The sequence below is a fragment of the Chionomys nivalis genome, chromosome 4, assembly GCF_950005125.1.
Source record: "Chionomys nivalis chromosome 4, mChiNiv1.1, whole genome shotgun sequence".
Classification (NCBI taxonomy): Eukaryota; Metazoa; Chordata; class Mammalia; order Rodentia; family Cricetidae; genus Chionomys; species Chionomys nivalis.
The window spans coordinates 105082070-105104679 of record NC_080089.1 but is presented as its reverse complement, the minus strand read 5'-3'; the positions used below and the strand labels follow the sequence as shown (position 1 = coordinate 105104679).

The following is a 22610-nucleotide window of genomic DNA, read 5'->3' as shown; positions in this document are numbered from 1 at the left end:
AGAATCAGCTTTTATCAAGGACAGTGGTGTTAAAACAGAACTTGAAGGTTCCACAGAAACTGAAAACAAGACCCCCAAGAGCTGGGAAATTCTGAGAACAGAGACTAGAAATGGGCTCCAGTAATAATTTACTGCTGCTAATGTTCAGAAAACTATAAACCCATCTCAGTGAACAGCAAAGGACTCGAGCACAGCATCAAGTTTACTAGAGGCTTGGTTTACTGTGGCCAGACTACCGGGGTGACCAGTATGGGCACCAGAACCCAAACCCAGGAGTTCAGAGCAGCCCTGCATGGGTCTTCATGGCTGCACCATACTCAACTACAGGGTGTTCCTCTCCATTCTTTGGAATCCATGAGACAAGCTTCACTGTGTACCAAATCCCACCCCACACTTCAGCTCCACAGGTTTATCTCAACACCCATTTAAAAGAAAAAATAATTCAGCCTCTTAACATAACCCTTCTGAGAGAACAGGGTCTTTCTTTTCTTTTCTCTTCTCATAAAAGAAGGAAATTTCCTCATCTGGTTTTAAGATTGACATGAGCAGTCTTCAAGAGTGTCAAAGGCATTCTCCTGGAGGAGGACACTGCTGTGAGGTGGGGAGGTGGCAGGGCCGCTGAGTCAGCATCAGTTGGTGTCCATGTTGGAAGCCTCATCATCTCCCAGGCCCTGCTGCGAGCTGCCCAGCCTCATGGCTCCACCAGAAGAGCCTGGGAAAGCGGTGAGCGAGGGCGCACTGTGACATTCGTCATCACGACGCTGGTAGAATAGCACGTAGGCAGCTTTAGTCTAAAATACAAGGGAGGGAGGGAGTCCATTTACTGGGAACACACACCTGTCCCCACCCTTTCCTCACCATTCTATACTAAACTCATGGTAGCTCCTGCCTATAATCCCAGCAAGGGGAAAAGAGCCTGGGAAAGGAGGGTGGTTTTTTTTTTTTGCCAGCCTGGGTTTCAGAGTAAAACCCTTTCTCCAAAAAAAAAAAAAACAAAACAAAAAAAAATCAATCTGAAACTGGATGTGGTTACACACACCTGTAATCCCAGTACTCAGAAAGCAGAGGCAGGAGAATTACTGTAAGTTTTAGGTTAGCCTGACACACAAAGTGAGTTAGGATTAGGGATGTGTAGAAAGCCACACCTCAATAAACAAACACCCTGAAGGAGGGGTGAGTGAGCGAGTGAACAAGCACAGTCAGTCTGCCACCTTGTTTGCACAGCCACACCTAAGAGCACCCAGAAAGGCCTTTTACTGGCTGCCTCCTGACCTCCTGGCCACGGCTGTGGGGAAATGCAGGATTACTATGATCTAGTACCTCAAGGAAAACTGAGCTTTTCCATTAGGAAAGATCTAGAATGAATGGCAGTCCACTCTACTCCACCCAGAGCCTCTCCAGATAATGAAGTAACCAATGGCCTAAGAGGACCTTTTTGGCTTGTTAAGATAACCGGAGAAAAGTGGGTATCTGGGCCAGGTACTCACCACTATCTGATCCTCAGAAGCCAGGGACACGTTGCTGTCATCAAAGTAATACCACTTCCCATTCAGTCTGTTCTTCGCATATGCAGTGTCTGCAAGTTACAAATAAAACGCTCTAATGGCCAGCAGGAAAATGAATCTGGTTATTTCATTAGGGCTAGGATGGAATACAAACACAGGTTCACACCCAAAAACATTGACACTGACATTAAGAATAGTGTACAGCCGGTGTGAATTCGCTCGGGAGGCAGGGACAAGAGTGCTGCCCCCAAGTACAAGGCCAACCCAGCCAAATCTAGGGAGGGTTGAATAGGTCTCAAATAGAAAACACCACCACCACAAAATTCTATAACTAATATGCACATACATATAAGTAACAATAAGTTTGTTTGTTTCTCTGTGTAGCCCTGGCTGTCCAGGAACTCACTAGTAGATCAGGGTGCCCTTGAACTCAGAGATTCACCTGTCTCTGTCTCCAGAGTACTGGGATTAAAGATATGTGCCACCACACCCAACTTTTATTTTTTAATAAAGATCTATTATTTAATTACATGGAGGGGGTGGTTATGAGCACAGGAGTGCAAATGCCCACAGAGGTGATAAGGTGGTGCTGGGAGTCAGCCGAATGTGCTGGGAACTAGACTCAGGTCCTGGAACAACAGTGCTCTCCGCTATTGAGCCATCTCTCCAGCTGTCTGGGGTCTAATGGCTGTGATCAGTGCTAGACACGGTGCAGTGACAGCACTTGCCCAGGATTTCCACCAGTGCCCCAACAAACAACATGGTCATGAGTGCAATCCAGAGCCACAGAGGGACTTGGCGAAGGCACTGATACTTCCAAGATTTAAGCACAACAAGAGCAGATGGCTTCATCTTCGGCAGAATGTTCTTAGTGCCTCTGGAGCCAGTAGAGGAATTCTGGTTGGAAAACAGTGACCACTGGGTTTGCAGAGCTGAGAGGGGAACAAGAAGCTTTCCATTTCTTTTCTCCACAGCTGCGACAGTATCTGTGGCAGGCAGGCTGGAGCTGCAGCTCAGTAGCTGGACTAATCTAGACTGCACAAGGCTCCAAATTCCATCCCCCAGCACTGGGGGAAAAGTAATGCCCCCCTCAAAACTGGTAATATATAGCTAAAACAGTTGGAAGGCTAGGCAGGCGGGTGAGTGTAAGCATTCTGACAGCCAGAGCTTCATAATAAGGTCTTGTCTCAACAGCAACAACAACAACAAAAATACAAAAAAAAGTTTCCATAAAGTGAACCAGAAATTCTGGGAAATACGTCAAAAGAAAGAAATCACTTTTTTGCTGGGTAAGGTCATGTATACCTATCATCTCAGCGCGTAAACAGCTGGGATGGAAAGCACTACAGTTCAAGGCCATCAAGGATTACCTGGCAAGTTACAAGCCAGCCTGGGATGCACAATGAGATTCTGTCTCAAAATCAAACCAAACTACACCAAAAATAAACTAATTTTGGCATTTCTCATTCTAGATCTCTGTACCCCTTGTATTTTCTCCACTTTTGCAGAGCTGGGATGCTGCTTCTAAAGATACTAATTTTACAGAGCTGTTTTTGATTATCAGGGCACTTCCCATGTATTCTGAAGAGGCTGAGAACTCTGATCAAGGCCCTGGACAGCTGTATCAGCTGTGCTCTCAAACACATCTGCTAATAGAGATGGGGAATGAGCCAGGTGCAGTGGTGCACATCTTTAATCCTAACATCTGGGAGGCAGAAGAGGTAGGCAGATTTCTGAGTTCAAGGCCCATCTGTCTACAGAGCTAGTTCCAGGACAGCCAGGGCTACACAGAGGAAACCCTAGCTTGAAAAATCAAAACAAACAGAGGCAAACGTTTTTGTGCATAAAGTTTTATCATGTCATTGTCTTAAGAGAAAATCCCAGAGATAAACCCAGCATGACCCCTGCTTGAGAGACTAAGGTAGGGACCGCCTGGAGTCCTAGGTTACCCTGACTGACGACATGATGAGCTCCAGACCAGCATGGGATTATCAGTGGGACAACTCACCACGTTAGCAGTACAGAATTAAAGAATATGAAAAGTTAGAAAGGAGAAAGGAAGGGGGTTAGAAAGGGCGAGGGATTGAGAAAGCCTATAGCTAGGAACTATAAACAAGCCAGGGGATAATGGCAGTGCCAGGCATCCAGGAAGAGGCTGAGAGAACACCAGGCAGGGCATTTCCACACATCTGAAGTAAGCAGATGCCAATACTTACAGTGACCAACCCCCATGGCTCCATAGTGATTGGAGACAGCAATTAGGTCATAAACATAAGGTCTTGCTGACTGGTCACAGACAAACTCGGACATGTTCAGAGATCTGAGTGAAAAATATAATACCCCATAAATAAGTTAAACTCTGTAGCCCAGCAACCCTTTCATCAACACACCCGAGTGTAGGAAAACACCCAAACTATGTGAGGAGAGACAGACCAGGGCAGAGTGACCACTTGTTAGGCTTAGAACCCGGGAGAGGTCCAAGTTGTGGCGCTACCATACTGTGCGGGTTCCAACAGCAGTAAGAAGACGTCAAAGAGGGCTTCAGCCTGAGTCGGGAGGCTGCTATTAACCGAGCTGCAACCCCTGAAATGTCAGCGCAGACCCTGGGAGGCTTTCCTAGTTTGGAATTTTCTTTGTTATTATTGTTGTGTATGTGTGTGCCTGAGTGAGGAACTGAGTGCAGCCGTTAACACCACATCACAGTTATCTGAGAACAGCTCTTAGGAGGTTCTCTTTTTCGACCATGGAATCTGGGGATCAGACTCGGGCCATTAGGTCTGTGTGGCCGGTGCTGTGACTCACTGAGCTGTCTCACTGGCTCACACTGAAATGTTCAAAAATACAAAAAGGGTAAAAGAGAATAAGGCATGGTGGTACATGCTTTAATTCCAGCACACAGGAGGCAGAGGCAGGGATTTCTCTCAGAGTTCGAGGTTAGCCTGGTTTACAGAACGAGTTTCAAAACAGCCATGACTACACAGAGAATCCCTGAAAAACTTTGGGGGAAAAAAAAAAGGAAAAAGTTTTAAATTATCAGGGTGGATTTGAACAATCAATTATTTTCCCACCTCAGCGAAGGATTGCAAGCACACACAACCACACCCATCTAAAGATCAGTTCCATTGGTAGGCGGCTCTGACCGCCATGTTCCTGTTCATGAGAAGCAGCACTGGGCCTGTGCTGGCCTGGCTGAGACCAGGTCCCTAACACCAATGACGGGCCAGCAAAGCAGACCATAGGCTGGTGGGAGGACTCAAGAGGAGGACCAGCGGTAACACAAACAATCCGTAGGGCTGTTCTATCAGGGACGGTTCCCACTAGTGCGAGGGTGCGGAGGAGGATGGCTCCACAAGTCAACCTCCCAGAGCCAAGTAACACAACCTAACCCGAGCACCCTCTCCCCTGACCGGCACACACCTGCAGGTGCCCACACCCACCTGACTGGGAACTCCACAACCGTGTCAAGTTTATCCCGCCAGTATCTGTTATAGGAGAAGCGTTTGAGATGAACCACCAGGATCTTGGGCAAAGACCACAAGTCAAACTTCTTTGTTGCCTGTTGGTGTTTCTTACAGGTGGGACAGTACCTGAGGAGAAAAGACCAGGGCAGCAGGAACCACCTGTGCACTTACGTGGGGACACAGCTACTCTGTCACAGAGCTATCCTTTCAAGCAGGACTAAACCCCAGTATTTTGTTTTGTCTCTAAGATTTTATTTAATTTTATTTTATATGTATTGGCATTTTGTCTGCATGAGGGTGTTGGGTCACCTGGAACTGCAGTTACAGAAGGCTGTGAGCTGCCATGTGGGTGCTAGGAGTTGAACCCGTCAGTCCAGGTACTTATCAGCAAGGACTATGGCTTTTTCAGTCCAGAAAACACAGTCCGCACACACAATGACATATTATAGAACTGGCCATGCAGAAAGGTGATCTCTCCAAGCACAGAAGAGGTTTCTGTGCATAGAGATGGTCCCAGCAACCCTCAGACCCTATGAATTCATGAATCCCCTGCTCAGCATCTGGGCGCACATACCAGGGGTCGTGCTCCCCAAGGGTCTCCATGGTGGTAAAGAGCTCAATGCACTCTCTCAGGGCTACTGCGGTCCTCTTCTTCTTCTGAGGCTGTGACATGCTCACATGCTTCTCACAGGCCTGCAAGAAATAAGCACTGAGTTCTGGTGGAGAACCATCTTACTTGCTCAAGAAACTAAGGCTGTCAGAGGAGCAGTGGTGGTGCACACCTTTATTCCCAGCACTCAGGAAGTAGAGATAGGCAGATCTCTGAGTTCAAGGCCAGCCTGGTCTACAGAGCAGTTCCAGGACAGCTAGGGCTACACAGAGAAACCCTGCCTCAAGAAAAAAGGGAAAAAAGCTACAGAGGCTCTCTCTGCCTGGGATATACTACACTTTCCGGGGTCTCTGAATACAAAAAGACAAAGTCTTGGGTGCTTTTCAAGTTCTCAGGAAAACTTGTTAAACTGTTGTTCTATCAGTGAGAGGACCGTAAATGTATTTCCAGAGCACTGACCACAAACCCCAAATGACCTACCTCAGATTCTTGCTCATCATAGTAAAGGCTTCGGGTCTCACTGTCCCAGTCAATGGCCAGTGTGGATCGAGCTGTGGAGGGGACCATAGTGTCACTCATTATGGAATGACCAGCATAAGAGAGGCTCTCCAAGTGGCCAGAGTAAGAAGGGCCACACTTAGGCAGAACCACCACACCTGCTCACCCACCACCAGCCACCGAGGAGATCAATGCTAGGCCTTGGGGCAGCTATTTTGAACCCCTACCTCCCAAAGCTTTTGACAAAGACTTCCTTAGTGCTACGGATCTACTCCTTGACAGGACATATGCAGGGTGGAGCTGGAGGGACTGGGAACAGACTTAGCCTCTTGCCTGAAGCATAAAAAAAATCTGACACACTGGGCGGTGGTGGCGCACGCCTTTAATCCCAGCACTCAGGAGGCAGAGGCAGGCGGATCTCTGTGAGTTCGAGACCAGCCTGGTCTACAGAGCTAGTTCCAGGAGAGGCTCCAAAACCACAGAGAAACCCTGTCTTGAAAAACCAAAAAAAAAAATCTGACACAACAGCTACAGTAACTGTTTTCAACTGTTCACCTAGACAAACACCAGGCAAACCAAGATCATCCAAGGTAGAAAACGAAACAACCCTGCACCAGTCCAGCTCACTACTGGCAAGCACCCCAGGGCACTGAATGATTCTGAGAGAGAGACAGAAAGAAAGAGAGAGACAGAGACAGAGAGAGACAGGGACAGACACACAGAGAGAGGCAGAAAGAGAGAGAGAGAAGGAGGGACGGAGGGAGAGAGAAAACAAGAGACTGGATTAAGGAAGCAAAATTAATCTGAGAGCAGGGTGTGATGGTTTGCGCTGTAATCTCAGCTTTTAGAGTAGGATCAGGCGTCCATCCTTGGCTACGGAGTAAGTTCAAGACCAGTCAATATGGGCTACATGTGTCTCAAAAAGGGAAAGGGGCCCGGCATGGTGGCACACACCTTTAATACCAGCACTAGGGAGGCAAAGGTAAGCAGATCTCTGAGTTTGAAGCCAACCTGGTTTATGGAGTCCCAAGACAGGCAAGGGTACACAGAGAAACCCTGTCTTGGGAGAAAAACAAACAAACAAACAAACCAAAACAAAAAAACAGGAGGGAACTATAGCTTAGCACTAGAGCCCTTACCATTTATGTACAAGTCATGAGTTCAAAATCCCTAGAACTATGAATTAAATAAGTGAAAAATTGAAAAAGTTGGAGGCTGGAGAGATGGCTTAACAGCTAGAGCCTTGTCTGCTCTCCCAGAAGACCCAAGTTCAATTCCCAGCACCCAATGGCTGCTCTTGATTGTCTGAAATTCCAGTCCCAGGGGATCTGATATCCTCTTCTGGCCTCTGCAGGCACACACATGGTACACAGACTTACATACAGGTAAAACACCCATTCACATAAAAAAATTTTTGAAAGGGTTGGGTCAGGTTGGAAAGATGACTCGGTGGTTAAGACCATTTATTGTTCTTATAGAATACTGGGGTTCACTCCCCAACACCCAAGTTGGGAGGCTCCTAACTTCTTACAGCTCTAGTTCCTCTGCAAGCAACTACATACATATGCACACATATACATGCAGGAAAACACCCAAACACAAAAAACTTTTAAAATTAAAACAAAGGAGGGATGGGGGGAAGGTGAGGGACTGGTAGTTAACAAGTTAACTTCTGCCCTAAAAGATACAGCTCCTACCCTGCCCATGGAGACGTCACACATGATGTATGTCCACTTCCTGGGGATGCCTCTTCCCAATACATGCTGTCATGATCACAAAGCTGCGTGTACCTGACATACAAATCTATAACTACCCTCTAGTTGCATCATATTTGATTACGTATTTTTAATGGGACAAAGAAAAAAATGAACTTATTCTTATGAGTGAAACAAGTCTATAGAAATGCTCCTAACATGACCACAACAAATATCACTGAGTCAGAGGACAGGTCTGGCAGAGCTTCCGAGGTCCTTAAGGATCAAGGTGAAAGTGAGACACAGTGGTGCAAACTTGGAATCCAAGGACTCCTGAGGTGGAAAGAAGAGTAAGGCCAGCATCAGCTACACAGTAAGTCTGAGGCCAACACAGACCAACAAGAGTCTCTTGGAACTAAAAAAAAAAAAAAATGGCATTTCCTCTCGTAGAGGACTCGAGTTCCAGCATCCACTTGGTGGTTGATTCACAATTGGAATTTCAGTTGTAGGGGATATGATCCCCTCTTGGGGTCTCCATGGGCACCAGGCACACATGTGGTGCACAGACATACATGTAGGTAAAACATCAAATATATAAAAATAATCAAACTGGGCAGTGGTGGCGGTGCACACCTTTAATCCCAGTACTTGGGAACAGAGACAGGTGGATCTCTGTGAGTTCACAGTCAGCCTGGTCTACCATGTGAGTTCTAGGACAGGCTCCAAAGCTACAGAGAAATCCTGTCTTGAAAATAATAATAATAATAATAATAATAATAATCAAGAGAGTGGTTGCACATTCCTTTAATCCCAGCACTTGCTGGGGGAGACAAGTGGATCTCTGTGAGGCCAGTTCGAGGTCAGCCTGGCCTATAAAACAAGTTCCAGGTCAGTCAGGGCTAAACAGAGAAAACCTGTCTCAAAAAACAAAACAGAGAGAGAGAGAGAGAGAGAGAGAGAGAGAGAGAGAGAGAGAAAGGGAGAGAGAGCAGGCACATGCTTGTCTCAAATCTGCCAACCCCACTACCAAAAGGAACAAGGTGAAAATCCTTTGAAGGATGCAGAATATATTTGTCCTCAATCATTTTCCAAAGGAAATGGTCACAGAACTACATAAAGACAATTAAAACTGCCCGAGCAGTGGTTGTGCAAACCTTTAATCCCAATATTTGGGAGGCAGAGTCAGGTGGATCTCTGTGAGTTCAAGGCCGGCCTGGTCTACAGAGTGAGTTCTAGGACAGCCAGGACAACACAGAGAACAACTATCTCTGGTTAAAGATAGGCTCTAAAGCTACACAGAGAAAACCAAAAAGAAAAAAAAGGACAGTAAACTAAGTGCCTTTCAATGATCTTCAGTGTCCCAGTCTAGCTGAAAGGTCGGGGAGAGCACTTACAACTGAGCTTGAGGAGCTTCCCGTCAGTTGCAAGCGAATTGATATCAGCAGTTCCATAGGAGTTCACGAGACTGAAGGTAAAAAGCCTCCTGTGCCGCGGCTGGCCTTTCACCTTCTGGGTGGTCTCACTAGGGTCCTCTCCCTGCTCGTCCTCACCACTGCCTTCTGCTTCTGAAAGCTGCTCCTTCCCTTCCTCTTGATGATCCATTTCTTCTTCGTCATCTCCTGACACACATGAAAAACAATCCGTATAAGAGCCGTATTTCATTGTTAAAATGTGTAACACCCGATTCTGTGTTACACCCCCGGTACAGTTCGAGCACCAGAGTCGGGTAAGGGCCTGGAGATTGAAAGAACACACAAAGAGACCAGGGTCATTCGAAAGGAGATCAGCTGAATGCCCTTTATTTAGACTTGGGGAAGTCCTTAAGTATCTAGCTGCTGCACAAGGACCCCTGCCCAGGCAGGTGGGAAATTACCATATTAACAATGGAGTCAAAGTCCTGCAGCTAATCACCAGGCGGGGCAGGGAGAGCACAGAAACAAACAGGATGCTTAGTTAGCTGACCAGAAACTGTCCCCGCAAATGCACCCCAGGAACAAGGGCAGACCCGGGCCCTACAAAAATGTTTATTTATTTATCTTGGGTTTTCAAAATAAGGTTTCTCTGTATAGCCCTAACTATCCGGGAACTTGTTCTGAAGACCAGGCTGGCCTCGAACTCACAGAGATCCATCTGCCTCTGTTTCTAAAGTGCCGAGATTAAAGATGTGCATCACCACCATCCGGCCAATGTTAAACTTTTTATTTAGTCAGGTACGGTGATATCTACCTATAAGCCCAGCACTCAGGAGGCTGAGGCAGGATACTGAGTTCAAGGCCAGCCACAAACACACAGCAAGTATGAGGCTAGCTTGAGCCACATTAAGACCCTGTCTCCGCCTTTAATCCCAGCACTCGGGAGGCAGAGGCAGGCGGATCTCTGTGAGTTCGAGGCCAGCCTGGACTACAAGAGCTAGTTCCAGGACAGGCTCCAAAACCACAGAGAAACCCTGTCTCGAAAAAAAAAAAAAAAAAAAATTAGACCCTGTCTCAAAACAACAAAACCCACAAATAAACAAGTAAACGATAAATGTTTATTTAATACTGCAGTGTGTTACTGCTTCCTCCCAATGTGTGTGTGTTGAAGTGCATCACCTCTACACATCTCTATAGTACTAGGCATTTGATTTAACACGTGACAGCCCCCAAGGGCAGACAAGATGAGCTAGTCCATGCTGAGGAAGTAGAGACCCAGGGATTGAGATGAGTTTAGGTTCTGCACATCACATGGTCTTACTCTGCCTTCACCAATAGGTTCAGAGAAAAAGCACACTGAAATGAAACACTCAAGAAAACAGTTTTACAAGAAACAAAATTTAAAAATCAGATTTAAAATCCTGCAATCCCTGTACTTGGGAGAAAGAAGCAGAAGGATTGGGAACTAAACATAGGTTACACAGTGAGTGCTGCCCAGCCTGGGTTACAGAGTGAGACACAAAGAGGGTTGTCAAGATCAGCCAGCAGATAAAGCATTTGCTGCATGAGCCTGGGGAGCTAAGTTTATGTCCCAGAACCTGCATAAAGGTGGGCGAAGAGAATCAACTCCAGAAAATGACCCTCAAACATTCATACACGCCCACACACATACCATGTACACATAGACACAACAGTAATGAATAAAAACTTTAAAACTACACCAAAACCAAAGAATTTGGAGGTCATTTGTGGGTTTATAGGACGCATAAAGGCACACGATCACCTAAGTGTCCAAAGGAAGAGGAACACCTACCATGCAGAACAGGCATGCTCATTGGTAAAGACAGCTCATCCCTGGCCACAGGGATGCCTTGAGGTTTTCCATCACTGATTTCCTTCTCTCCCATAACCTAAAGTCAGTCACTGACTACAGCTTCCTAGGAAGATACAAACTCCCAAGATAGCCAGCTTCAGCCTTCTGATTAGCTGGCCAGGACATCTACCCTTCTTGGACACAACAGGCTCCCCAGCCATGCTGGATGGTTTGCACAGGAGTGGTCAGTGATCCAGTGATCATGTGAAGCTCTACTCTAGCCTTGATGCCTTGACACCTAGCACTGTAAAACCAAACCTCATTTTTTTTTTTTTGGTTTCCCGAGATAGGGTTTCTCTGTGTAGCCTCACTGTCCTGTAGACCAGGCTTGTCTCAAACTCACAGAGATTCACCTGCCTCTGCCTCTCAAATACTGGGATAAAAGGTGTGCACGTCACAGCAACCAAACAAATCCTAACTCTGCTTCATAACCTCGGCCTTGTTACCTAATTCCTCTAGACTCAGTGTGTCTGAGGTGAAGCCCAATGTGTCCAAGCAGGGACCTAAGAAGATTCTACAAAGGACAAAAGTTTACAATGGTGACTGAGGCTGGAGAGATGGCTCAGAGGTTAAGAGTACTGGCTGCTCTTCCAGAGGTCCGAATTCAGTTCCCAGCAACCACACAACCATCTGCAATAAGATCTGGTGCCCTCTTAGGGTGTGCAGGCAGAATACTGTATACCTAATAAATAAATCTTTAAATAAACAACAAAAAACCCAGTGATGACTGAGAGACCCTACCCTCTACCAGCCTAGCCTCAAATACTGCCATGTGTTTAACACCTTCCACAAAGAGGGAAACCAAGAGCAATGTGGTCATTACACCCCCACAGCAGGAATGCTCACCTTCATAGCTGCCCCTGGAGCCATTGCACGCTCCAGGCTCCAAGGGTGAACAGAGAAACTCATCAGGCAAAGGCTGTTTTATATAGCGGCTTAAAAAAAAAAAAAAAAAAAAAAAAAAAAGGACTATTAGCATTAACTTCTCTTTCTCCACTATGCAGCTATGAAGCAGTACCTAATTTACATATTCAGTTACTAACAAACACAACATAATGGCTCAAGAAATTAAGATGCCGGGCTCAAGAGATGGCTCAGAGGTTAAGAGCACTCACTGGCTGCTCTTCCAGAGGCCTTAAGTTCAATTCCCAGCAACCTCATGGTGGCTCACAACCATCTGCTGCCCTCTTTTGATATGCAGACAGAATATTGTACACATAATAAACAAACAAACAAACAAATAAGGAATTAAGATGTACCTAAGAGATTTGCTTAATAAGCCAATAAAGAGACCAAGACTGGGCAGTGGTGTCACACACCTTCAATCCCAGCACTCAGGAGGCAGACAGGTAGCAGACAGGTGGATCTGTGTGAGTTCGAGGCCAGCCTGGTTTACAGTGTGAGTTCCAAGACAGGCTCCAAAGCTACACAGAGAAACCAAGAAAGGCTAGTTTCAGGTCTTCTAGGATGTCATGTGCATTATTATATATATTATAACAGGGTTTTATATATCCTGGGCTGGCCTCAAATTTGCTACATATTTAAGAATAACCTGTAACTCCTGATCCACCTGCCTCCACACCTCACGTGCTAGATTACAGGTGTGCACTATACCCATGCCTAGTTCATGGAGTTATGGAGACTGAACACAGGGCTTTGTGAGTGCTAGGCAAGCACTTTTCTCACTGAATGCCATTTAAGCATGATTGATATGATTCTAGGAATCAGAGGACTGAAGAAACCCTGGCTCATGGTACTTGTGTGTGCCAGTTACTACATCCCTTTAGCCTATATCTTGACCCCCCCAGGGGGTGGCACAGTTTCATTTTTCACAAAGGTGAGTACGTGGGATCAACAGAGAAAGTGCAAAGGACTAAAATTGCTGGACCCATTAATCTCAGATAACAAAATTGCACTTCTGGCACCAACCTGATTCGATCACAAACAGCTTGATACAAAGACTCAAGAGTTAGCTTGTGCTTAGGAACAGAAACGAGAAGTGGCTGTCCATAGAGCACAGCCCCAGAAGAAGTACTTGATGGCCTGGACTTCTTCTCTCTGAAGTAGACCGGAAGAGTGATCCATTCAGAGCCGTCCATGGAAGCACTGCAGACCTCATACCTGCATGAGACACAGAAGAGGGAACCCTTAGCAGCAGGTCCCCTCAGCAAGAAAGACAGAAGCTGCACGGTGGTGAGGACTGTGACTATAAAGAACAGGTGCTGTTAGCAGAAGGGAGATAAGGCACTCCCAAGGCGATTACACATTGCTCACTGTCAGCTCGCGTGGATCTACACAGCCCAGACTAGATTGCTTCTTACCCCAAAAAGACTTAAACTGCAGGCTGCCCTCTGATTTCCAGCATCTGAGCCCCTGTGGAAGACTCATCTACCAACTTCACTTTTTCTCACCAAAAAGTTCAACTTTTAAAAGTGAATAATTTTTTTAGTTTCTGTCTTTCTCTTTCCTTTCATATCCTAGGCAAGTTCCAAATTTACTATGTAACTGAGGAGGGCCTTCAGACTGCTACTCCTTCCACCTCCAAGTACTGGGAATGCAGACATACCTGGTTTATTTAGTGAGAAGGGATAAAATCTAGGACTCTGTGTACACTAGGCAAACACTCTACCAACTAAACTGTCTGTTTTTCGGAGTGTCTTTTTAGGTAACCCAGACTGTCTTAGACCTACTATGTAGCCCAGGCTGGCCTTGAACTCACAGAAACCTTTCTACCCGAATCTCTCAAACGCTGGGATTATAAAAGCTGTAAAGTTCCCTTGAGCAAGTGGTTGGCTGGAAGCTGCCACAAAGTTTAAGTCCATTGCATCCTCTGCATTCAAGAAGATGATACATACCATTTCCCAAGAGTGGCCACAAAGCAACATTTTGTATTGTCTTTATGGTAATGAGAAAACTGAACCTCAGATTTGCAGAATGCATCATCATCTGCCAACAAATACTGTCTTCTGAGATGGAGACTGTGGCCCCCATGACACTGCTTCAGAGAACCCAAATCCCTCTGTACCACAGCCCTTTGTTTGCACTGGTCTCTCATACACTTTGGACTTTTTTTGGGGGGGGGTGCGGAGTTGAGACAGGGTTTCTCTGTGTAGCCTTGGCTATCCTGGAACTCAATATTAGACCAGACTGTCCTTGAACCCAGAGATCTGTTCGCCTCTGGTTCTGGAGTGATAGGGTTAAAGGTGTGCACCAACACCACTTGTCCAAGCTATGATTTATTGAGCCAGGAACCTCTGACATCAGAATCACGGAATTAGTATTCTTAGCAAACAGAAACTACTGACCAAAGCTGTGTCTGTGCAGCTCTGTGGGGCCAAAAGGTTCTTAGCACTGACAATGCTCAGTTTCCTGAGCCTACATTTCCTTTGGCCAGGTATGAGGACAGATACACATGAGCACTGATGTCAGACCTGGAAACACAAACAAGGCAAAGCCTCTACAATGATTCCTCTGCAAAGTATCAGAAACTGCTAAATACTTACACAAAAATATCATCTCGAGGCATGATGTGGCTTAAACCTTCATCCATCTGGAAAATTTTGTGGAACCGGTGATTATATACATCTGTGACCACCATCTAAGAATCGAGAGCACAGAAGCATGACAGGATGGCTCACAGAGCTCCCACTGAATAAAACCCAGAAACAAAGGGTGGAAATCCCTGGCTCTAGTGTTGCTGGAGAGAACCACCATGTGAGTAGTCCTAAGATCAGGGCCAGAACCTGAAAAGGAGTAACATGGCTGTCAGCAGCACTCCTATGTTGGTAACATCTGCCCTCAAGTGGCAGGAATGGTGAGGAGTGAGTGCTATCAGAAACACCCAGGCTCTTCAGAGTCTCCACACCCAAACACCACACAATGATGGAAGCAGCATCCTCTAGTCTTGTCCCTTTGACAATGGGTAGCATCATTGCAATGGAGGGAAAATGGCATTTCCCTGTGCTAGAAGGGATCAAGATCAAGGCCAGAGGCCATGAGGAACCAAGACAGACAATGATCACATTTGTGCGGTCCAATAACGATTGTCCAAAAGTGAAAATTTGAAAGAAATTCCAAAGGGCCATAAAGTGACTTAGCCATGTTAAGGGGCCAACTTACACTTGAACAACTCCTACTTACATTTTCTGCAGCGATGCCAGACAGCTTGGAGAGCGCTTCACACAGGTCAGAAATGGCCCCCATCAATGGCACAGTCACACGGTACTGCAGGAGAAACAGTCAAGGTAACAAAAGTATTCCAAATGAGACAGGAAATGACTTGGGAGAAGGACACATCGTGGGGACAAGGACCCTCCCAGAGGCAGTGCAAGGCCCAGATGAGTCAAGTAGACAGCTGACAGAGCCAAGTCTTTGGTGTTAGCAAAGCTGCAACATTAGGCATCCACCTCTTTCCTTCTCAAACATTGCTTTTGTTTATACTTTACTTTTTTAATTGGATCAGTACTTCCTTTAAGGAATCGTTAAAAGGCCAAATGGTGGTGGTGCACATCTTTAATGCCAGCACTCAGGAGACAGAGGTAGGTGGATCTCTGTGAGTTTGAAGCCATCCTGGTCTGGAAGAGGTAGTTTCAGGACAGGCTCACTCAATGCAGAGAAACCATGGGGGTGGGGTGGGGGGAGCCATTTGATACTATGTATCACCTTTTTTTCTTTTTGAGACAGAGCTTCACTGTGTAGCCCTGACTGGCCTAAAATTCATTACACAGACCAAGCTGGCTTCAACCTCACAGAGACCTTTTGTAACTGCCTCTTCTGCCTCCCTTGAGTCCCAAGAGAAAATGTGTGCACTATCACAACCCAGCAGGTACCACCTTTGTTTAAAATTTTTAAAAAAAGAAAGGAAAAAAAAGTCCAGAAGACTAGGTGATAAATCACACTATGAGCCATCAGTTCCACTGAACATGACGACCAGGGGCCATCTCTCAAGCAGGCTTGCTCTCTTAACTCATTTAAAGACAGACTTAAGGAAACTTACTGCATGCTCCCCAACATTCAAGGATCATTTAGCAAGTGAAACAGGTTACATGAATGGAACATGATGAGAAAGTGACAGACTGAACAGGTTTACACAAAGGTCTGTTAGAGGACAAGGGTCAAAGGGACAAAGACTAAATTCCAAGGGGACCCAGGACAGTTGGTGGAGTTTCCCATGCAGCAGGTAGAAAGCAGTCCCATCAGGGACTAGAGTCTACTCAGCAAGTGGTGCTATGAAGGTAAGGATTCTGTTACCTGGATAGGTCTGCACTGAGGGTCAGCAGGAACCAGGAAGACCTCCATAACTCGGTCCTTCTTCAAAGGCAGTGGGAGAGTTAGATAGCAAAATGGATCAAAAGTCACAGAAACTTTAGCACACTCTGGGCACACCAAAGTGGATTTGAAAAGGCCGTGGAAAGTGTCCACAATCACAGAGTCATTCCTGAGCCTGTGGTTCTCCCAGGCTTCCTTTGCTACTACCTGGATAAAAGAAAAAGGGTTAGGTAGGAGAGTCTCAACATCTGTCCTTTCCCTGCATTCAGAATGCTTCCTAACAAACACTGAGATGGTCCAGAAGCTAGACCATGAACTGCCAAGAGCTTTTAGTGTACCACATTCCCACTGTAGGCCAGCTCCATATCCACAACCATACTAACGAAAAAAATCAACAGGGAACTACAGAGAATAAGGGATCCTGAGAGTACCATAGGCATAGAGCTCCACTGGGGATAGACCGACCCTTTTGTGTTTGTAAAGATCTAAAGGCCCTTAGGAAAGAGTTTTGTTTTGTTTTTTTAAGATAGGGTTTTTCTGTGTAACACAGCACTGACTGCCTTGGAACTCACTCTGTAGATCAGGCAGGCTAGCCTTGAATTCAAAAGTTCGCCTGCCTCCGCCTCCCGAGTGCTAGGATCAGATATTTAATTATGGCATATTTAAGCTAACTCATGGTTTTCTTGTTAAGATTTGAGTGCGATTTTAAAGCATTCTTATCAATTATTTCAATGCCACAAGGTCTCTAAAATAAATTCCCCTTTCCTGTACTACAAAACTCAAAGTAACAAGTATGTATGTCCTAAATTTAGTTTCGCCTTCTGCCCCCACACTCCAGGTTTCGCTGTGCATCCCTGTCCTGGAACTCACTCTGTAGAACAGGCTGGCCTCAAACTCAGAGAGATCTGCCTGCCTCTGCCTCCTGAGTTCTGGGATTGAAGACATGTACCACCACTGCTCAGCTCTAATTTTAGTCTTAATGAGATATTTTAATAATCAAGAAGAGAAGAGGTAGCCGGGCGATGGTGGCGCACGCCTTTAATCCCAGCACTCGGGAGGCAGAGGCAGGCGGATCTCTGTGAGTTCGAGACCAGCCTGGTCTATAAGAGTTAGTTCCAGGACAGGCTCCAAAACCACAGAGAAACCCTGTCTCGAAAAACCAAAAAAAAGAAGAGAAGAGGTTAGTTTACTACTCTGGAGGCAAAATACTCAAAATTTCTAGATTCAGCTACACAGTCTAATGCCAGCCCAGATATATAATGAGATCCAGCATTTGCCTAACAGGAGTGAAGTTGGAGGTTTTATCATGAGCATCACAGATAAATATCCTGGAAACAGCAGGAACAACGCTAAGATCTCATTGTCAACATTTTAAAGTTTTCAGAGCTTTTTAGTTCCTGGCTTGCCAGTGTAATACTAAACAAAGTAGATAACTTGAAGAAACCCACAAGAAGTGTTATGAGTAACACTGTTGGGCTGGGGATGCAGCCAGTGGTAGAGTGTCTTCTACTATTCAAAAGCCCCTAGAGCACTGGGAAAGAAAGAAAGAAAGAAAAAAGAAAAAAAAAAAAAAAAAAAGGCAAGTACAGGTAGTTCCTTCCTGACTAGGAATGCATCCCTGTTATGAGTAGCAGTGAGAGGTAACCAGGGCCCTTGCACTAACCAACACCAGAAGACTGTTCCCATGCTTCCAAAAGAAGGAAGTCTCTTTGGGACACTGTGCAGACAGCTTCAATATCATACCGCATCTGGTCGCCCGTTGGCATCCTTTGGCTCCAGGTAGGGCTTCTTCTTTACTCGGTTCAGGTCTTCGTGCAATCCGTCGAGAATAAAGGCTAACAGCTCCTGAGAGTCTTGTTGTTGGTAGCCAGAAAACTGAGGAGCGAATCGTCCCACTTGGGTCTACAACAAAAGTAACTATATCAGGAGGTTTAATAAAGGAGGAGTGAAGAAGCAAAGTAAAGAAGCAAAGCCACAGGGGCAGCAGACACGACAAAGGTCAACCAGAACACGAGAAACCTCACCTGAGCAAACACCCAACTAACTCAAGAGCCACACTGAGACCTACAGCCGTGAGAAACGGCTCAGATCAGAGAGCCAAGAAAAACACAGACCTGAAATCAGGCCATTATCCAGACAGGGGTAGGGAAGACACTCTCAGGTGATATACCCAAGTTCCGATGCCCCATTCCAATGACCTTCTGTGGTTCAGTGTTAAATTATAGAACTTTAGAAATGACACTGCACCAAATAGAGGAGCCGCACACAGCGCAGCCTCACATCTCCAGCTCTGACTCTCAGTAATGCTCTCTCCAGCAACCCCGAAACACAGTTTCCAGTCACCACCACCAGCAGCTGGGAACTTATCAGAAACAAACTCTAAGGCCCTACTGAGATTCAACCACAAACTCCAGGGATGGGCCCACAATCTCCTGTAATAAGCCTTCCCAGAGACTATGATGCAGCCTAAATATGATGCAGCGTAAAATTGGACAAGCTTTGTTCTACATCTGTGTTGGCTAACACTTTAGCCACTAATTGAGAGGTTATTTAAATTTAAGTAAGTTGAAAATAAATAGTGCTAAGATATAGCTCAACTGTACTTGCTTAGCTTACACAAAGCCCTGGGTTAAATTCCTAGCATCAATGATACAGTTAAACACAATTTAAAATTGAGATTCTTTTTAAAAATTATTACTTTATGTGTATGGATGTTTTATCTGTATATGTTTTTTGTGCCACCTGCCTATGTGGTACCCATAGGGACCAGAAGGCTTTGGATCCCCAGGAACTGGAGTTACAAACGGTTATGAGCTACCATGTAGGTATTAAGAATCAAATCTGGCCGGGCGGTGGTGGTGCACGCCTTTAATCCTAGCACTTGGGAGGCAGACGCAGGTGAATTTCTGTGAGTTCAAGACCAGCCTGGTCTACAAGAGCTAGTTCCAGGACAGGCTCCAAAGCCACAGAGAAACCCTGTCTCAAAAAACCAAAAAAAAAAAAAAAAAAAAAATCAAATCTGGACTCTAGAAGGGGTCCACCTCTTCAGTGCTCCCAAACTGAGATTCTTGGTCATACTAACCACATTCCAAGTGTTCAGTAGCACTGGGGCTAATGCTACAACCAGACAGGACAGATATCAACTATGTCCATCAGGAAAGTGAGAAAGCACTATATTAGCCCAAAATGTGATTTGTAAATTGTTCACATTGGAATGAACCCAGTGTACTGCCGTCTAGTTTTAGTATTTTTTTTATGATTTAGTAAAGAGACAGTAATTTAGCCGGGCGATGGTGGCGCATGCCTTTAATCCCAGCACTCGGGAGGCAGAGGCAGGCGGATCTCTGTGAGTTCGAGGCCAGCCTGGTCTACAAGAGCTAGTTCCAGGACAGGGTCCAAAGCCACAGAGAAACCCTGTCTCAAAAAACCAAAAAAAAAAAAAAAAACAAAAAGAAAAAAAAGAAACAGTAATTTACTTGTATTTCTCAGGGATTAATGTGGCCAAGAAGATGAACAAGAGTCTTCAATATTAACCAGCCACTTGAGATTTCCTCACTGAGGGAAAAGATCTAAGTATTGACATTCATTAACCAGGAATGCTGGTCTATGGCCTTAGTCCCAACACTCAGAAGGCAGAAGCAGGCTGAACTCTTTGAGTTTAAGGCCAGCCTGGTCTTGTACCGAGTTCCAGGACAGCCAGGGCTGTTACACAGAGAAATCCTGTCTTAAACAAACATAATAGACCCCACAGTATTAAGACAGACCTGGTGACAGAAATCTTTAATCCCAGTACCTGGGAGTTAAAGGCAGCTGGATTATGAGTTTGAGGACATCACAGTCTATATAGTGAGCTCCAGGATAGCCAGGGCTACACAGTGAGAACCTGTTTCAAAAACCACAGCTCTGAATGAAAGAAAAGAAGGATCTGATGACAAAAACTTTGAGTCGTCTTAGATTCTACTTTTTTGTTTGTTTTGTTTTTGAGACAGGGTTTTTCTATATGGCCCTGGTTGTCCTGGAACTCACTCTGTAGACCAGGCTGGCCTCTACTCAAAGATCTGCCTGCCTCTGTCTCCCAAGTGCTGGGATTAAAGGTGTGGGCCACTACCACTCAGCCCAGCTTGCTGGTTTTTTTTTTTTTTTTTTTTTTTTTTTTTTAATGTATGACAATCTCTGTAAGTTTGAGGCCAGTCTGGTCTACAGAGCAAGTTCCAGGATAGTCCAGCCTACACAGAGAAACTCTGTCTCAAAAAAACAAAGACAATCAAAGAAACAAACAAAAACTGGACAAAAGAGTCAGGCAGTGGTGGCATACATCTTTAATCCCAGCATCGCATCCAGGAAACAGAGGCAGAGGGATTTCTATGACTTCAAGGCCAGCCTGACCTACACGGATCAAGTTCCAGGACAGTCAGAGCTGTCCTGCAAAATCTCAAAAACAACAAACAAAACAAAACAAACAAAAAAGACAAGGGAATCTAAACAACAGGTTCAGCGATAAAGTCACTTGCCCAATCCTCAGGATCTATATGGTGGAGAGAACCAATTCCTACAAATTGTCCTCTAAGCTCTACACTTGTGCTATGGTGCATACAATACATGTGTGCACACGTGTATGAGAGTGCACACATACACACATAATGTAAAAACAATCTTTTCTTTTACGGAAAAAAAGGTAATATATCTCAACCTACTTTGAACATCCGAGGTGCCACGTGAGTGTCCCTTCCAGACCACATCTGCTTGATGAGCTCTGCATAGGCCTCTGCGATCTCCCCTTTCATCCCCAGAGGGTTGTCTCTGTTGATCTCGGCTTCATACTCATCTTTGAGAAAGTACTCAGTCAGCGGAGCAGTATTGCTCAGGCACTGAAACAGAACAAAATCAGAGCTTACAACCCTTTCAGACAGCTGAGTGATGGTGGCTGAGCCTTTAAACCCAGCACTCTTCCCAGAGGTAAAGGTAGGAGGGTCTCTGTGAGTTCAAGGCCAGCCTGGTCTACAAAGTGAGTGCCAGTTCCAGGACAGCCTGGCTGTTACACAGAGAATCCCTGTCTTGGAAAAACAACAAACAAACAAACCTTTCCACACAGCAGGAAGACAGAAAAGATCTTCGACTAGTTCTTCGACAAGGCTGATTTCAGATTCTTGGCAATCCTCCTGCCAGTCTTCCAAGTACTCCATTGCAGGTATACAGACCCATACGAGAGTTCTTCAGGTGGAACCCTCCTGGACATTCTATTTGCTTTTTCTCTTGGTTAACTTTAATCTATATCCTTCCCTCATCAGAAACCATTATTACGAATAAATTATGGTAGCTTTAAGTAAATACCTAAGTCCTTCTAGCAAATTATCAAATTTGAGACTGCTCTAAGGAAACCCTGAACTTGCAGTTGGTTTCAAAAGTGAAGGCGTGCTTGTTCCCCTCCCCACTTTTTTGGTTTTTCCTGGAATTTGCCCTGTAGATCAAGCTGACCTCAAACTCAGAGAGCTCTGCTGGGATTAAGGCCTGCTCCACCACAGACTGGCCCAAGGGCATTATTAGAGACCCAGATCTTCCAGCTTTGCAGTTGAACTCCTCATCCCTTGCAGCCCAAGTCTATCACAATGTTATTTCATTGTATCTACCAATAAATACTCGAATGAATAAAGATAGATTTTGAGATAAAATCTCCCTCTTTAGCCTAGGTCCTGAACAGAAGATCTTCCTGAGCTCTGGGATGACAGTCATAAACTACCATGCTAACACTGATTGTTGTGGTATCAATGCTAGAGACTGAATCCAGTATTGAGAATTCTAGGTAAGACCTCTTCTTTCTTTCTTTTTTTTTTTTTTTTTTTTTTTTTTGGTTTTTCGAGACAGGGTTTCTCTGTGGCTTTGGAGCCTTGTCCTGGAACTAGCTCTGTAGACCAGGCTGGTCTCGAACTCACAGAGATCCGCCTGCCTCTGCCTCCCGAGTGCTGGGATTAAAGGCGTGCACCACCATCGCCTGGCTGGAACTAGCTCTTGTAGACCAGGCTGGCCTCGAACTCACAGAAAGCCGCTTGTCTCTGCATCCTGAGTACCCAGCTGGTAAGACCTCTATCATTGGGTCATATCCCCAGTCCTTTTCTCCTTTTTTTTTCTTTCTTTCTTTTTTTTTTCTTTCAAGACAGGGCTTCTCAGTAGCTATGGAGCCAGTCCTGGAACTCATTCTGTAGACCAGACTCGCCACAAACTCAGAGATCCACCTGCCTCTGCCTCCCAAGTGCTGGAATTAAAAGTGTGCATTACCACCGCCTGGCTCCCT

General features: G+C 45.4%; 1 protein-coding gene across 2 annotated transcripts in view; it reads right to left on the bottom strand.

The window, feature by feature from the left end:
* Window positions 1-111: 111 nt before the first annotated feature.
* The window catches only part of Usp4 (ubiquitin specific peptidase 4), a 42215-nt gene continuing 19716 nt past the window's right edge, over window positions 112-22610 (bottom strand). For both annotated transcript variants that reach the window (XM_057767127.1, XM_057767128.1), the window contains 14 exons: window positions 21016-21189; window positions 18065-18223; window positions 16304-16528; window positions 15194-15277; window positions 14557-14651; window positions 12983-13174; window positions 11900-11988; window positions 9163-9387; window positions 6057-6127; window positions 5541-5659; window positions 4943-5092; window positions 3722-3825; window positions 1488-1576; window positions 112-791 (listed from right to left, as the gene is read on the bottom strand). In XM_057767127.1, the coding sequence (XP_057623110.1) occupies window positions 630-791; window positions 1488-1576; window positions 3722-3825; window positions 4943-5092; window positions 5541-5659; window positions 6057-6127; window positions 9163-9387; window positions 11900-11988; window positions 12983-13174; window positions 14557-14651; window positions 15194-15277; window positions 16304-16528; window positions 18065-18223; window positions 21016-21189 (1938 nt within the window). In that variant the 3' untranslated portion in view covers window positions 112-629. The remainder of the gene's footprint in view (window positions 792-1487; window positions 1577-3721; window positions 3826-4942; window positions 5093-5540; window positions 5660-6056; window positions 6128-9162; window positions 9388-11899; window positions 11989-12982; window positions 13175-14556; window positions 14652-15193; window positions 15278-16303; window positions 16529-18064; window positions 18224-21015; window positions 21190-22610) is intronic.